The sequence below is a fragment of the Dendrobates tinctorius genome, unplaced genomic scaffold, assembly GCF_039654945.1.
Source record: "Dendrobates tinctorius isolate UK_male_01 unplaced genomic scaffold, ASM3965494v1 ptg000019l, whole genome shotgun sequence".
Taxonomy (NCBI): Eukaryota; Metazoa; Chordata; class Amphibia; order Anura; family Dendrobatidae; genus Dendrobates; species Dendrobates tinctorius.
This window is the reverse complement of record NW_027361687.1, coordinates 70,424,078-70,441,389: the sequence shown is the minus strand read 5'-3', so window position 1 is coordinate 70,441,389 and position 17,312 is coordinate 70,424,078. Positions and strand designations below refer to the sequence as shown.

At 42.9% G+C, this 17,312-nt stretch overlaps 1 protein-coding gene across 1 annotated transcript in view; it reads right to left on the bottom strand.

The window, feature by feature from the left end:
* ECM1 (extracellular matrix protein 1) overlaps positions 1–9,240 on the bottom strand; it is a 50,556-nt gene extending 41,316 nt beyond the window's left edge. The window contains exon 1 of the mRNA XM_073567226.1: positions 9,083–9,240. Within this exon, the coding sequence (XP_073423327.1) occupies positions 9,083–9,146 (64 nt within the window). The 5' untranslated portion in view covers positions 9,147–9,240. The remainder of the gene's footprint in view (positions 1–9,082) is intronic.
* Positions 9,241–17,312: the final 8,072 nt, after the last annotated feature.

Sequence of the window (17,312 nt, the reverse complement as noted above, 5' to 3'; positions counted from 1 at the left end):
CCAATAAAAGGCTTGTGGTATGGCAGATTAGGTGTTACCTCTCAGGATCTAGACGTGTGACTGCCCGGATGCTACCAGGAACGATCTAGGGCACTTATAAAATAATTAACGTGAGATTATTATACAAAAAACCTTGTCTCTAGTGATTGCCAAATTAGCCCGAAGTGAGTCATCTCGGCCAAACATCACATTACACAACATGACGGGCAGGATCCTGGAAACCTCACAGTCAAGTTGTCATCATTTGTGTTCTACTGGGGATGATGGTAACCATTTGGGATTACCCACCCTGTGTGAACATGCCCCATCTATTAGAAACATTGCCGTGAGCTTTGCTCTAACTACTGGGGGGCAAAACGTAGGTATGGTGTGCACATCCCCAGTGCGGTGAGGTCGTGGTCCTACAACCATGTTTGCAGGTTCCTAGAGTTCCATACATTCTTACCCTTTGATCTGTTACTTCCGAGCGAGCTTTCCTGCTGTCACATAACAGAACTGCTGATTAGAACCCTGGGCCTTTCCACAGCTGTTTGCAGGTGGCTACAAAACAACAGCACATTCTACTCTGGAATGTTGTGTCTGCAGGAAGCCGGAGATCACAGGAGGGACATCATCTGACCATCATGCAAAGTTTTGTGGCCCAGTTAGGATAATTTACATGTGGCACAGTTTGGCATATAATTAAATCCCAGTGATGGAATCAGCGGTACTGAATATTTAACTGCATGCGATAAAATTCACAAATCCATCTTTTTGGACAGTAACAGGATTCAAATGACAGACACAGTCTACTTACAATGACAGAAATAGTGGACCTGTCAATTACCATAATTTTTTGTAACCTGCTGTAAAGTCCGTCATTCTCCCAAATCCGGCAATGTTTTTCTTTTCTTCCTGTGCCTCTCTGTTCCTGAGATATGGCCTCTTTTTCCTTGTATATACAAATCTACTCTATTTAGCCAAGTGGGTGTAGTCCTAACGGAGACGCACACAGAAGAGATGCAGAAAAAACTCCTTTGTACAAAAATCTTGTCTTGATAGCCAACTAAGAGGCGGCTATATCTTCAGGAACGGAAAGGCACAAGAGTAAAAGAAAAACATCGCTGGATTCAGAAGAACAGCAGCATTTACCAGGTAAAGATAAAATTACATACAGCAGGTCAAATAAGCACGGCACCAATCTACTAAATATATATACTGTATTCCTAAAGGTGCCATTGGAATAAAATTCACCCCAGAGGTCGATAACAACCCATCCATTCCACACAGGCAAAGAAATCAAACCATAGATTACCATAAATTATGTGTAAATAATGAGAAATTACACAGGGAAAAAAGAATTTGAACATGCTTACTGAAATTTAATACTTCATGCAAAAGTCTTTGTTGATGATGACAGCTTCAAGATGCCTCCTGTATTGAAAAACTAGTTGCAGGCATTGCTCAAGTGTGATTTTAGACCATTCTTCTACACAAACTCTCTTCACATCCTGAAGGTCCCGTCGGCTCCTTTTATGAACTCTGAACTTCAGTTCTTTCCATACATTTTCTATTGGATTCAGGTCCGGTGGCCGGCTCAGCCATTCTAGCAGCTTTATTTTCTTTCCCTGAAATCAGTTGAGAGTTTCCTTGGCTGTGTGTTTGGGATCTTTGCAGAGACCCAGCTAGGGGTTCAGCTAAGGGGGGGGGGGGGGCAAAATATCTGAATGCGCCCCTAACCGGTAATCCAATATACTTCACTCTCAATAGTCCTCCTCCATGATAAAAGAAAAAAAAAAAAAAACTTTAGATGAGCAACGTTATTTACAAGGGGCATGTCGGATGATTGGGCTTTAGAAAAGTCCTGGTCCTCCATACAGTATGATGCACTGCCCATAGTCCTCTATATAGTTTATGGACCCCCACACTTTTTGGAGGCCCCCCACAATGGCATGTACAATGCATGAGGGGCCCCGAATACTTTGATGCCCCCACAGTCACACCATACTTTTCAATTAAAATGAAAAATATCACATACCCCCCATTCCTGCATCCTGACGAGTTCTACTGCAAAGCGCCGATGCACGCACAGGACATCAGAGTCACGTCATGGAGTGATGACGTCACCGCGCCAGGACTCTCAGACTTCCTGTGCGTCTGTCCCGCATCACCAGCTGTTCGGTTGACCTCAGGTTTAAAGCAATCTGTGGTCTAAAGAACAGAGAGCGGTAGTGCAAGGAGATAATATCTGGGGTAGAACAGGGAGACACTAACTATATTGGTTAAGGGTAGTGTAGCTCCGAGTGGACACCTTAGGGTATGTGCACACATAGTGAAATCTGCTGCGTTGTACAGTACCTTTATTTTCAATGGAAAATAAAAACGCAGTGCACATGCTGCAGATTTTTCCGCGCGGTTTTGCTGCGGTTTACAAATTGTTTGGTGCAGAAACACTGCAGTTTTACACCTCATCCATTATGATGTGTAAAACCGCAGGGCAAAACCGCAGATAAACCGCAGGACTTTTGTCCTGCGGATTTACCTGCGGTTTTCTCTCCAACATCCGCGCACCAAAAAAAACTACGTGTGCACATACCGGCGACCACACCCTCTGTCTCCACTCAGTAGCTACTCTACTGGATCATTGTCTTGCTGAAATGTCCACCTTTGTTTCATCATCTTCCTGGTGGATGGCAGCAGATTTTTTATCAAGAACGTCTCGGTACATTTGTCCATTGATCCTTCCATAATTTATATGAAGTTTGTCAGTGTTGTATGCTGAAAAGCATCATGATGTTTCCACCTGCAAACTTCACTGTTGGTATGGTGTTTTGGGGTAATATGTAGAACCTTTTGGTCACCAAACATGGGGTGTATTCTGGCATCCAAAGAGTTCAATTTTGGTCTCATCTGACCAGATTATATTCTTCTAGGATTTTACAGGTTTGTCTAAATGTTGTTGCGCAAACTTCTTTTTATTCAGCAATAGAATCATGCGTGGTGATCGTGCATACAGGCCATGGAGGTGGAGTGCATTGCTTACAGATTTCTTTGAAACAATTGTACCTGCTGATTCCAGGTGTTACTTGGCTTTTGGACAATTCTTCTGATGATTATTTTCACTCCGCTGTCTGAGATCTTGCAGGGAGCACCTGGTCGTGATTGGTTTATGGTAAAATGATGTTCTTTCCACTTCTGGATTATGGCCTCAACAGTGCTCACAGGAACCTTCAATAGTTTAGAAATTCTTCTGTAACCAATGCCATCAGTATGTTTTGCAAGAATAAAGTTGTGAAGGTCTTCAGACAGCTCACTGGTTTTACCCATCATGAGATGTTTCACTTTGGTAATGTGACACCTTTTTATAGTCCATTATTTGAACCAGATGACATTATTTTACACTAAGTGGCAGGATTGCTTTCTAATTACTGATAGATTTCAGCTGGTGTCATGTCTGATCGTGACTTTTTGCACCGCTTTTTATTCATATGTTCCATACTTTTTCCCTGTGTCATTTCTCATTATTGCATAACTTAATTTATGGACAGCTATGGTTTGATTTCTTTGCCTGTGCAAAACACAGTGTGAAGGCACCATTATCTGGCCCATACATTGAGACATCAGCTCTTACTGCATGGCAAGGGAGAGAGAGACTCTGTCTCTCCTGCAACTCCAAATAGTAGTTATACAATGTCATAAATGTAACCAAATATTAAATAGCATACCATTATAATAAAGACCATTGAAATCTTATATAAAAGGAAATTCCTAACTCCAACCCCCTCTCGAATACCAGCAATTAAAACGCAACATAAATATTTTGAAATTTCTTTCTGGAACATCATGAGTATCAAAAATGAAGCCAATAACAAATGGGTGTGTGGCATTAATAAGGTAGGTCAAGTTTCAGGATAGGAAATTAAATCATTAAAATTCCATTGATGCAGAGAAGCTTGTAAATGAAATGTGAAAACGTATGTAAACACCTAAGAATATGTTTTAGCCATCGGCACCTCTTGACCTGGAGGGCCTCAATAATTGAGGGGAAGAGTCTTGAGGAGATCATTTGCATATTCCCAGTGCCTTCTGGGATAAGTGAAGAGTCTCCGCGAGCTCAACGATCACTGGGTTTTGGCGGTTGCAGCTGAAAAGAGGAAATCGGAAAACCCGCGCGCCTATTGGCGCGCGAAGTTTGGCTCATCTTTCATCGTTTTTAAGAAATCTCAAGATGGAAGAGGCCAGGAGCCATTTGGTGAGCTGCATTTCTTGCTACATGTTCACAGACTTACCAGTGGAAAAGCCAAACTTCACATGCCACAAATGCAAGCTTGTGTCCCTGTTGGAGGAAAAGTTGCAAAATCTCGAAGAGAGGTTAGCTACGTTGAAGATCATTAAGGAAGGTGAAGAGTTCTTGGACAGAGCAGAATTATCTCTTCATGTTACAGAAAGAGAAGAAATTCGAAGTGCACCTGAAGAAACAGAGGAATGGAGACATGTGACCCAGAGAAGCAGGAGGATCAGGAGGCAGTCAGCACCCATACTGCTCAGAAACCAGTACCAGGCTCTCACGCAGGAAAACGATGAAGAAATACATCAGGATAAGACTTTGCCAACAAACAGCAACCTTGTACGCCTTCAGAGTCCTCCTGGATGGAGAAAGAAAAATGTTGTGAAGAAGAAACGGAGAGTGGTGGTCATGGGGGATTCCCTGCTGAGAGGAACTGAGGCCGCTATCTGCAGACCGGATATAACTTCAAGAGAAATGTGCTGTCTTCCAGGTGCAAAAATTAAAGATGTGTCTGACAGGATATCAGGACTCTTCAGACCTACAGATGACTACCCATTCCTGCTACTACATGTGGGGACAAATGACACCACAAGAAATGACCTGGAAACCATCTGCAGAGACTTTGAAGACTTAGGCAAGAAAGTGAAAGAACTGGGAGCGCAGGTGGTCTTCTCTTCCATCCTCCCAGTGGATGGCCATGGAACAAGGAGGTGGAATAAGATTCTGCAGGTGAACAACTGGCTACGTCGATGGTGCCGTCAGCAACGATTTGGATTTCTGGATCACGGAGTGAACTACTTATACGATGGACTACTTGCTAGAGATGGGGTGCACCTTACGAAGACTGGAAAGCATGTATTTGGAAGTCGCCTTGCTACACTTGTAAGGAGAGCTTTAAACTAGAACAACATGGGAAGGGAAGCAAAAGACCAGAAAAAGCCATACACCTGACAAATGCTATTGAGAACTCTGCTATTAGAAGTGGAAAGGAAGAACAAAGACGAAAGAATCTAATTAATAAAAATATTGGAGAAAGAGAAACCAATCACAAACTAAAATGTTTCTATACTAATGCACAAAGCATGGGCAACAAACAAGGAGAATTGGAACTACTAACACAGGAAAAGAAATATGATGTAATTGGAATCACTGAAACTTGGTGGGACAATACACATGATTGGAATACAAGACTAGAAGGATACAACTTATTTGCAAGAAACAGACTTGATAAACGAGGAGGGGGTGTCGCATTGTATGTTCGAAACGCGTATATCTGCACAGAGATTGAAGCTTCAGAGACTGGGAGTTCTGTGGAAACTGTTTGGGTAAGAATACAAGGACGGAACAATGGAAAGGACACCATTGTAGGCATTTACTACAGGCCGCCTGTGCAAGCCGAAGATATAGATGAACTCTTTATGCATCAGATGGCCAAGTTCTCCAAAAAATATGACATAGTTGTCATGGGAGATTTCAACTATCCAGACATTTGTTGGGAATCTCTCTCAGGCAAAACTAACAGGTCAAGGAAATTCTTATCCTCTCTTGCTGACAACTTTATCTTCCAAAAGGTAGGGGAGAAAACAAGGGGAACTGCTACCTTGGATCTAATCCTTATAAACAGGGAGGAAATGGTTGAGGAGGTAAAAGTGGCTGGGACCCTAGGAGGTAGCGACCATGCTATTTTAGAATTTTGGATAACTAGAGGTGGAAGACCTGTGAAGACTCAGACGTCAAGGTTAGATTTCAGAAAGGCAGATTTTAAGGGATTCAGAAAGAGAATTGGAGGGATCCAATGGCTGGATATCCTTAAAGACAAAAATGTCCAGGAAGGATGGGAAATCTTGAAAAATGAAATTCTCAAAGCACAGTTGTTAACAATTCCGAAAAGAGGGAAGAATAGGAAGCATTTAAGGAAACCAGGATGGATGAACACAGAACTTAAGCACATGCTAAAAAGGAAGAAAAAAATGTTTATAAAATGGAAAGAGGGAGGCATATCTAAAGAAGAATATAATGCTGTCTGCAGAACCTGCAGGGCACAAATCAGATTAGCTAAAGCTGAAAATGAACTGAGGCTTGCAAGAGATGTCAAAAGCAATAATAAAGGATTTTGGGGATATGTCAAAAGTAAAAGAAAAGTCAAAGATGCTATAGGATTTTTACAGGATGAAAATGATGAAATGGTAAGACAGGATGTTGAGAAGGCTGAACTTTTAAATTCCTATTTTGCATCTGTTTTCTCTCAGAAAGGAAATGCAACATCAACTGTTATTCACTGTCCTATTAAGGGAATAGAAGAATCCAGGATATCTATAAACAGAAAGATAGTGAGGAAACACTTAGCTAACCTAAATGAATTCAAGTCTCCAGGTCCAGATGAATTACACCCCAGAGTACTGAAGGAGATAGCAGAAGAAATTTTTGAACCCCTCTCCATAATCTTTGAAAATTCTTGGAGAACAGGAGAAGTGCCAGAAGACTGGAGAAGAGCAAATGTTGTTCCTATCTTCAAAAAGGGGAAGAAGGTGGACCCAGGCAACTATAGGCCGGTGAGTCTGACTTCTATACCAGGAAAGATCTTTGAACAAATTATTAAACAACATGTATGTCAATACCTGGATAAGAATGAAGTGATTAAACGGAGTCAGCATGGGTTTCTAACTAATAAGTCATGTCAGACTAACTTAATTTCCTTCTATGACGGTATCACTGATTGGGTGGATCAAGGAAATGCTGTAGATATAGTATATCTTGACTTCAGCAAAGCATTTGACAAAGTCTCTCATACAATCCTTATTGAAAAAATGACTAAGTATGGAATGGACAAGGCAACTGTTAGGTGGATTCATAACTGGCTTAGTGATCGGACCCAAAGAGTGGTCGTAAATGGCTGCACATCCAGTTGGAAGAATGTCTCAAGTGGGGTACCACAGGGCTCTGTCCTGGGCCCTGTATTGTTCAACATCTTTATCAACGATTTAGATGAAGGAATTGAGGGTAAACTGATTAAATTTGCTGATGACACAAAGCTAGGAGGGATAGCTAATACTAGAGAAGAGAGAGAGAGGATTCAAAAAGATTTAAATAAACTGGAGAAGTGGGCAGCAACTAACAGAATGGTTTTTAACAGGGAGAAATGCAAAGTACTACATCTGGGCAATAAAAATGAAAAAAGCATATATAGAATGGGAGGAATAGGGCTAAGTGACAGCACATGTGAAAAAGACTTGGGTATACTAATAGATCACAGACTGAATATGAGTCAACAGTGTGATGCAGCAGCAAAAAAGGCAAATGCAATTCTAGGATGTATTAACAGAAGCATACAGTCTAGATCACGTGAAGTCATTATTTCCCTCTACTCCTCTTTGGTCAGACCTCATCTGGAATATTGTGTCCAGTTTTGGGCACCACATTTTAAAAAAGACATCAACAAACTGGAGCAAGTTCAGAAAAGAGCGACCAGAATGGTGACCGGTCTGCAAACCCTGTCTTATGAGGAAAGGTTGCAGGATTTGGGAATGTTTAGTTTGCAAAAGAGAAGACTGAGAGGAGACTTAATAGCTGTCTACAAATATCTAAAGGGCTGTCACATTGTAGAAGGATCAACTTTATTCTCATTTGCACAAGGAAAGACTAGAAGCAATGGGATGAAACTGAATGGGAAGAGACACAGATTAGATATTAGAAAAAACTTTTTGACAGTTAGAGTGATCAATGAGTGGAACAGGCTGCCACGAGAAGTGGTGAGTTCTCCTTCAATGGAAGTCTTCAAACAGAGGCTGGACAGACATCTGACTGGGATGATTTAGCGAATCCTGCTTTGAGCAGGGGGTTGGACCAGATGGCCCAGGAGGTCCCTTCCAACTCTACGATTCTATGATTCTATGATTCTATGAAAAGAGATTGATTTGTATAGTTGCCTTGTAATACCTCATTTCTCCTGTGGCGGCACTGCAGTTTTGATGAACAGTTGCATTTGAGTACTCTCGTCGATCAAACATGGTCAATAGGGGTCTATACCCTGTAAGCAGTTAAATTGGAATGGAAAAACTCCTTTTAACTTGGCAATGCTTGTAGAAAAATGGGGTCACTCAGAGATGGGAACTTTACCAACAGGAACTTTCAGGATATATAGAGTGGTCACTTATCAGGTACCCTGGAGCCAAGTAAATAGCATTCATCTAATTTTTTCAGACATTACGTAAATGGTTAAAGGATTTAGCGTGTGTGTGTGTACGTGTGTATATATATTATAAAATGTACAATTAACAAATGTCCTCTACATCTGTCCATACACTAGCCTAGCGGATCCCTTGCGTCTTAGGCCTCTTTCACACTTCCGTTTTTTACAATCAGTCACAATCCGCCAGGTTTTGAAAAAAAACGGATCCTCAATTTTTTTTTGAGGATCCGTTTTTTTCCCATTGACTTGCATTAATGGCGGATTGTGACGGATTGCTGTCCGTCGCATCCGTTTTTTGTGAGGATCCGCCAAAAGTTGCTGTCCGTCACCATCCTCAAAGATTTCAGAACGGAGCTTGTAACGTTTTTTTCTCTGGCGGATCCTCCAGACACTCATTTAACCCGAAATTCTTTCTGGGTGCTGGACAAGAATAAAAAAACTCTCTCACTCTCTCTCTCTCTCTCTCTCTCTCTCTCTCTCTCCTTCCCAGCCAGCAATTCCTTTAAATTTCTTCATTTTCAGGATCCTGTGCCATCCGTTCACATCAGTTTACAACGGATCCGCTTGTCCGCCTTTTTGGCGGATTATAACTGATGCAAAAAACTGAAGTGTGAAATAGGCCTTACCTGTGCACACAGAGCAGATTAGCAGCAGCAGTTGTGCCGCTATCCCCAGCACTGGCCGTCTCATGGTTGCAGCCTGTTAGTCTGTGTCTGTGCTCCTGGATGAGCAGTGAGTGCTACCTCTGGTATATGAGGGAGTGCAGCCCCACACCCCTCTGCCTGGTGAGTCACGCCTGCTGGGTCACTGCCCAACTCTGTCTTGTGATCTCAGTTACAGCAGCACTTTCTGGTATTTGGATTCTGGTAGCCAACAATGTAAAGGTGCAAATTACGGTATACAGATCCTGTGACTCATTGACCTGCGGCTCTACAATCTGCAGCATGCTAATGGGTTTCTTCCACAAGTTACAGAAGTCTCTGGGGCTCACAAAAAATTAATAGACTTTTCTAAACATTCACAGCACAAGCAGACATGAGGGAATTCCCAGTCTCCATGTAACACACAGACATGAGAGAATTCCCAGTCTCCATGTAACACACAGACATGAGGGAATTCCCAGTCTCCATGTAACACACAGACATGAGGGATTCCCGCTCTCCTCTCTGTATGTAACACACAGACATGAGGGATTCCTGCTCTCCTGTCTCTATGTAACACACAGACATGAGGGATTCCTGCTCTCCTGTCTCTATGTATCACACAGACATGAGGGATTCCCGCTCTCCTCTCTGTATGTAACACCCAGACATGAGGGATTCCTGCTCTCCGGTCTCTAGGTAACACCCAGACATGAGGGATTCCCGCTCTCCGGTCTCTATGTAACACACAGACATGAGGGATTCCCGCTCTCCTGTCTCTATGTAACACACAGACATGAGGGATTCCCGCTCTCCTGTCTCTAGGTAACACCCAGACATGAGGGATTCCCGCTCTCCTGTCTCTATGTAACACACAGACATGAGGGATTCCCGCTCTCCTGTCTGTATGTAACACACAGACATGAGGGATTCCCGCTCTCCTGTCTGTATGTAACACACAGACATGAGGGATTCCCGCTCTCCTGTCTCTATGTATCACACAGACATGAGGGATTCCCGCTCTCCTGTCTCTATGTAACACACAGACATGAAGGATTCCTGCTCTCCGGTCTCTATGTAACACACAGATATGAGGGATTCCTGCTCTCCTGTCTCTATGTATCACACAGACATGAGGGATTCCCGCTCTCCTGTCTGTATGTAACACACAGACATGAGGGATTCCTGCTCTCCTGTCTCTATGTAACACACAGACATGAGGGATTCCTGCTCTCCTGTCTCTATGTAACACACAGACATGAGGGATTCCCGCTCTCCTGTCTGTATGTAACACACAGACCTGATGGATTCCCACTCTCCTGTCTCTATGTAACACACAGACATGAGGGATTCCTGCTCTCCTGTCTGTATGTAACACACAGACATGAGGGATTCCTGCTCTCCTGTCTGTATGTAACACACAGACATGAGTGATTCCCGCTCTCCTGTCTCTATGTAACACACAGACATGAGGGATTCCTGCTCTCCTGTCTCTATGTAACACACAGACATGAGGGATTCCTGCTCTCCTGTCTGTATGTAACACACAGACCTGATGGATTCCCGCTCTCCTGTCTCTATGTAACACACAGACATGAGGGATTCCTGCTCTCCTGTCTGTATGTAACACACAGACATGAGGGATTCCTGCTCTCCTGTCTGTATGTAACACACAGACATGAGGGATTCCCGCTCTCCTGTCTGTATGTAACACACAGACATGAGGGATTCCTGCTCTCCTCTCTGTATGTAACACACAGACATGAGGGATTCCTGCTCTCCTGTCTCTATGTAACACACAGACATGAGGGATTCCTGCTCTCCAATCTCTATGTAACACACAGACATGAGGGATTCCTGGTCTCCTCTGATAGGAACTGAAGGAGTTAAATTGAGTTCTGTCTATGTTGCATTCTCTTGTTTAAAACCTTATCTGTTCTTCGAGGAGATGTCTCAGACATCTCCCTTGTGAACCAAGGTCAAATACCTCTGCTTTTTCGCCTAAATGACTTTCTTTGTCGAAAACAAGTTGTAAAATCATTTGTACTGCGCATGTCTGTAAATGTCTAAATTCTTTACTATAAAAGACGGAAGCCTAACTGATAAGCCAGAGGCGTCTTGGAGGCATCCTGAGTGGTATTATACAGCTGGTGTCTGTGTAGTTCTTCTCCACGGAGCTGATTTAATTAGAGACATATGATGCTTCACACCCAAGAACATCGGTCCTTCAGATGAAAGAGTAATCTGAGGGATCCCGACAGTTTCCTGGCGCCCGAAACAGGGACCTGATATAGGCACCTCTCCAAGACTACCCGATCTACAGACCACTCCAGTTACTGATGAAATTGTGAACAGCAGACCTAAACACCTGGCCAGGTAAGAGATCAATTTTTCTCTTCTCTGCTCTTCATAATCTATCATTATAACTAAGGTCCGTATAAAGGGGAATCTAGTAGAGGAGGGGGCCGTAAAATCAGGTCCATATAAGAACTCTGAGGAAATCGGGTGTGACACGCATATGTAATTTCTGCTCGAATGAGAGGTTACTGTAGGTTCTGTGTGTGCACAGCTATTTTTAGAAAAAGAGCTGATGCAAATCAAAATGGGAGAGGTCTGACATTATGGAATATAAGGCTGGGTGAACAGTTCATACTGCGCAGCCCGGACGGACAAGTTTTTCACAATAGACGGTTCCGCACTAGGAATAGAGGAGGTTGTTGAATGGCTACTTTGATTTGAAAGGTTGTGGAAAGTAGACAAATAAGCTGCACAGTAGGTATTCGTTCAAAGAGTGGTGATATTGCCTAACTGGGTCATGTGACAGCGTCCTTTCGGGGAGGTCACCGCCTAAGCTTAAATCAACACCCTTTACGAATAAACCTTGTGACAGATAAGAGTGTGACCGAATGAGCACAGGACCGTGAAATGAGCCTGTGACAGGATATGACTGAAGAACCCCAGTAGATGGACACTTTATTTACAATCCTGTGTGTTGTGGGAGTATTTCTGTTCGGATGCTACATAGCATATAAGTACACGAAACACGTAGTACACCGAGGAACAGACACTCCATTTAGCCTGTTAGCACCTTAGGAAGAAGGTAACGAGGTATAGTAGAGCCTAGTCTTGAGCTTACCCAATACACCACCTAAGGCAGGGGACTAACAGGAAGACAACAAGAGAGACAGGATAAGAATAAAAGATAAGATGGGGAACAGTCAGGGAAAGATACCTGAAGAAGGAAATCGGTTATGTGATATAATTGAGGATAGATATGGAAGTAGTGCAGCAAAGAACCTGGAAAAAGTATTAATCAAATCCAAAGTGCAAGATAGGCAGGCTGTGTGAATCCTTGTATATATGTCTATGAGAACCTCTGAATAAGATGAAAGATGAGTAATTGAGTAAAAAAAAAAAAATCAGTGAATGAGCACGTATGAATGAATCATCACACATCATTTTTGTGTCAAGAGATTTGTGACCTTTCTAGTTGTGGTGGAATCCCGGACAGATGCGTTATAGATATTTCAAATCTACATCTGAGACTGAATGAATTGAGTAATGATATAGTTCGTGTTATATGTGGCATTACATTGTAAAGTTTCCTGAATGCATTTGGCCAGAAAAAGGGCAAGGCATGGTTAATCTCATTATACAGTTATCTGCCCTTACAGTGAAATCCCGTGATTTTGAGTTTCTTTGTAGAAATTGATTTTGATAAGTCTAAAGAACTACAGAATTCTGTGAAGGACGACGCTGCATTCTGATGGGAGGGGTGAAGGATACCGCTGCGTAGTTTTTCTTCTCCCTTCGCTCTTATCTCTGCTGAGTGTGAGCTGTGCTCAAAATTCTCTGTAATTCTATCCGTAAGGTACAAGCTGAAAGATTTGTGCATTTTAAAGCAACAGTACTTAATTGAAGATTGGAAGTTAAAAGTAAGATTTGGTGCCTAATTTAGAAGGGAATTGTAAGTGATTGCTTGGTCATTAATGTGTTTGAACCTGCTTCTAGTTGTGTGATTGATTTGTATAGCAAATTGTGTCAAATTACAAAAGACAGAGAAGGAAGGAAGCAGTAAAACAAGTGGGACAAATATTGAAAAAGGCAAAAATACCAGAGTGTGAATGTTTGGATGTACAAAAAGGCACAGACAAGGGAAGAAAATAGCAAGTGAATAAATGATGCTTGAGAATGTGCAGCAGTATGGAAGGTGTATTATGAATGTTTGATTGACAAAGTGTAACCAGAGACCCAGACAAAACAGATGGACTTGTAAACACTGTGGTCAGACTCAGACAAACCCAGACTGAATAGCTACTTGTGTGACCTGTGCTACTGACCTAAGAGAATTGCACTAAATCTTATCCAGACAAGATCATAAGAAGCTGACATAATAGTGTGGATAGTGGGTAGTGGGGACATTGGCCCTTGAGGAGTAAGCTGACAGTAGACATCAGATGGCCAACCCCATCAGGACCTAGAAGTGTGACTAGAATAAGAAAGATACAGGTGTATTATCCCTGGAGCCCCTCTGACCAGCTAGCTTTGCTGAAGCAGCTGCCTGCCCCTGAAGACCAACCATTCCCATTTCACAGACACATAAAGGAAGTACAGCAAACATATAAGTGTACCTGGGCAGACTTAGAGAGGTTGGTGAGTTTAAAGGCAGGTGACGCACTAGATCATATAATTAAGACACACAGATGTGACAAAGACTCAGGCTTGGGGCATGGATGATAAATCTGCACGATCTGGGGAGACGTACTGTGAGTCACTAAGACAATGGGCTGCAGTGGAACAATCAGAGCAGTCTGTACTCCTGACTAATGTGACACAGCAAAGAGGAGAGAGAGTAGAGATATACCTTGGACGGTTACAGCTGAAATGGGCAGACATGTGGTACATCTGCATAAACCCACTTGATGTTAGAATACTGGTGGATGCATTCATTGACGGTATGAACAAAGACTTACGAGACGCAGTACAGACAGCCAGACCTGAATGGAGACATGTAGATCCGAAAGACCTCCTTAAGGTAGCTAAAGAAATTGAGCAAACAAGGACAATAAAACGACCTGTCATGTATGCTGGAGCACAAGGAAAAAAGTGGAGACGTAATAGGGAAGGCATGTGAGATGACACTGACGTTTCTTTTGACAATCTATTCCCCACATGACATCCATGCCATACTCCTACAAGTTCAACCAAAACATCTGTCTATGGCCAGACAGCTCAGACTTGAGTGTGCTCGACTAATTCCTGAGTATGTCACTCCTCAAAAGATGTAACGTTCTGAATCCAGCCACCCTCCTGCCTGTGGATTCAGAAAAGGGGGAATTGGTGACCGTATTGGCAAGTGAGGAAGGATACTTTGACATGACGCATGAACATGTCTGCATAGAACTGATGAGTCAGGAGACAGTTGGGTTTGCACACATTCATGAAAAACCTGTTCCTAATGCAGACTTTGAGTTTCTTTTTTGTAGATGGCCCCAGATACCACCAGGATGGACGATTCTACACTGGATATGCAGTAGTATCCTCACATGAGGTAATCCGAGCGGAACCACTCTCTCCTCACATGTCGGCGCAGGAGGCAGAGTTGAAGGCACTCACTGAGGCGTGTAGAGCCGCTGCAGGTAAAGTCGCTAATATTTTCACAGATTCGAAGCCCATTAAAAATGCAGAGCTGTTGAAACAATTGATGGAGGCATTGATGTTACCAGTCCAGGTTGGCATTGTCAAGGTAAAAGCACACACAAAGGTGACTCCGTGGAGGTAGAGGGCAATAGAAGGGCGAACGAGGCTGCTAAAATAGCACAAGGCGGCCTAGAGAGAGCAGTGGACGGTGGCGGGGAGTCAGCGTATTCCAGCCACATTGGGTCTAGATGTCCTGAAATCCCTCCAGCAAAAGGCTGCCCAAACAGAGAAGGTACACCGGGGGAGACTGGGAGCTGAGCTGAACTCAAATGGAGTATGGGAGAATAAGGATAAAATGTGCCCACCAAAGTCCCTGTTCCCAATCATGGCGCAAGCAGCACATGGCCCCAATCACACCTCAAAAAGTCACATGTGTGCCATGGTAGATGCCTTCTGGATCGCTCCTGGCTTCAGTTGCGCAGCCGCGAAACTTGTACAATCATGCCTCATCTGTGCACAGCACAACCCAGGTAAAACAGTAAAAGTCCCTAAGAAAGCGACACCTAGGCCTCTCTACCCGTTTCAGAGACGGCAGATTGACGACATACAGCTACCAAGGTAGGAGTGTATGCAAATATCCTAGTATGTGTAGATCTCTTCTCTGGATGGCCAGAGGCCTACCCGGTGAAAACGGCTACAGCTCGAGCCACTGCAAAGAAACTGGTGATGGAACTAGTACCACGATTCGGTGTCCCTGAGACAATTGAATCAGACAGAGGTACACATTTCACTGCTGAGGTAATGCAAAATGTCATGCAAATGATAGGTGTAGAACAGGCATTTCATACACCCTACCACCCACAGAGTTCAGGGAAGGTAGAAAGAATGAACGGGACACTAAAATTGAAAATACAGAAAACCATGGAACAAACCCATAGACCATGGCCAGAGTGTCTCCCATTAGCATTATTCTCAGTAAGGTACACACCCACGGGGAAAACTAAACTGTCACCCTTCGAGATACTGTTTGGAAGACCACCGAACACAGGGTTGTACTACCCACAGGTCTTAACACTCAATGTGGATAATTTGACAAGTTATGTAATCCAGTTGCAAAAGCATTTAACTCAAATGCATTCTCTAGTTTTCTCTTCCATTCCAGATCCAGATAGTGTGGAAGGAACTCACTGTCTACAACCTGGTGATTACGTATATGTCAAGAAACACTCCAGAAAGACCCTTGAACCCCGATATCAAGGACCTTACCAAGTACTCCTGACAACGCCTACTTCTGTTAAGTTGGAAGGACGACCAACCTGGATCCACGCATCGCATTGCAAACTAGCCACAGGAATTAACAAAGCATAAGAGTGCATAATGTTTTGGTTTGGTTTTGTTGCATTATCTGTAATAATGGTAGCTGCGTGGGACAATCTAAATTCTCCAATGTCCTTGAATAATAAGTTTATACAACATCATGAAAAATTACTGAATGATTGGTCAAATCATTTGCTGGATCTGCACACATTCAGCAGTATCAGCCACTAGTATTCCGTTCCTTGTTATTCCTATGCCACCCGAGGAATTATTTGCCTGGACCAGTTGTTCTGATACACTTGCTAATAATGCCACAAATAATGTGAAGTTATGGAACACAACTGTTGGTATACCTATTGTGGGATGGGTAGGATACCCTTGGTGGCAGGGTAATCTTTCAGGAAGTAATACATACCTTCAATATCTGGCATATAAAGGGGGGGCTTGGGTACCCAGGAATAGAACTCGATTAACCTACCTGGGGCAAATTCCAATGTATGGCCTACAAGTTAGTTTTAATGTAACTTCCCACTCTACTGATGCCTTCAAACCAATACTGCTAGAAAGAAGGTTGCATAACACGTCCTGGGAGTATTCCAATTTATTTCCCCAGGGCAATAATGAAACTTGTTTTAATATTTCAGGTAATATACCTTGCAACGAGTCATCTGGATATGAGAAAGGAACTCCCACCTGTGGAAATCCCGATGTAGGGTATTGTAGCCCTTTAGGACAACTTCCAAATTGGTGTATGCTTCAGAATGTATCTGCGTTCATAGATTTAGTTCATAGACTGGTATTACAACATTCAGCCCTATGGGACCTACCTAGTGACATGTTCTGGGTATGTGGAGACAATGCATATAAATGGTTGCCAGTAGGGGTAAAAGGTGCTTGTACTCTGGGTCGTTTGACTCCAGCTACCTTTGTTATTCCGAATGACCAGTTGAGTACTCAGAGCATACCTAAACACACGTTGTACAAAAGAGCTGCTGACAATACACCTCACCTCTCTGGGAGACCACATATAGTGCAGATGAGTGTGGCTAATAAAATTGTCAGCTCTATTTTTATTTATCCTATGATTACTCAAATGTGGGATAAATTAGTCAGGGCTACAGATTACTTAGATGACCAAATATGGGATATATTGGATATATTGAACACCACCGTTGCTGTCCAAAATCAGCTCATCATAGCCACTAATCAGCATACCATAGTATTAGATTATTTAACTGCAGCGCAAGGAGGTATGTGT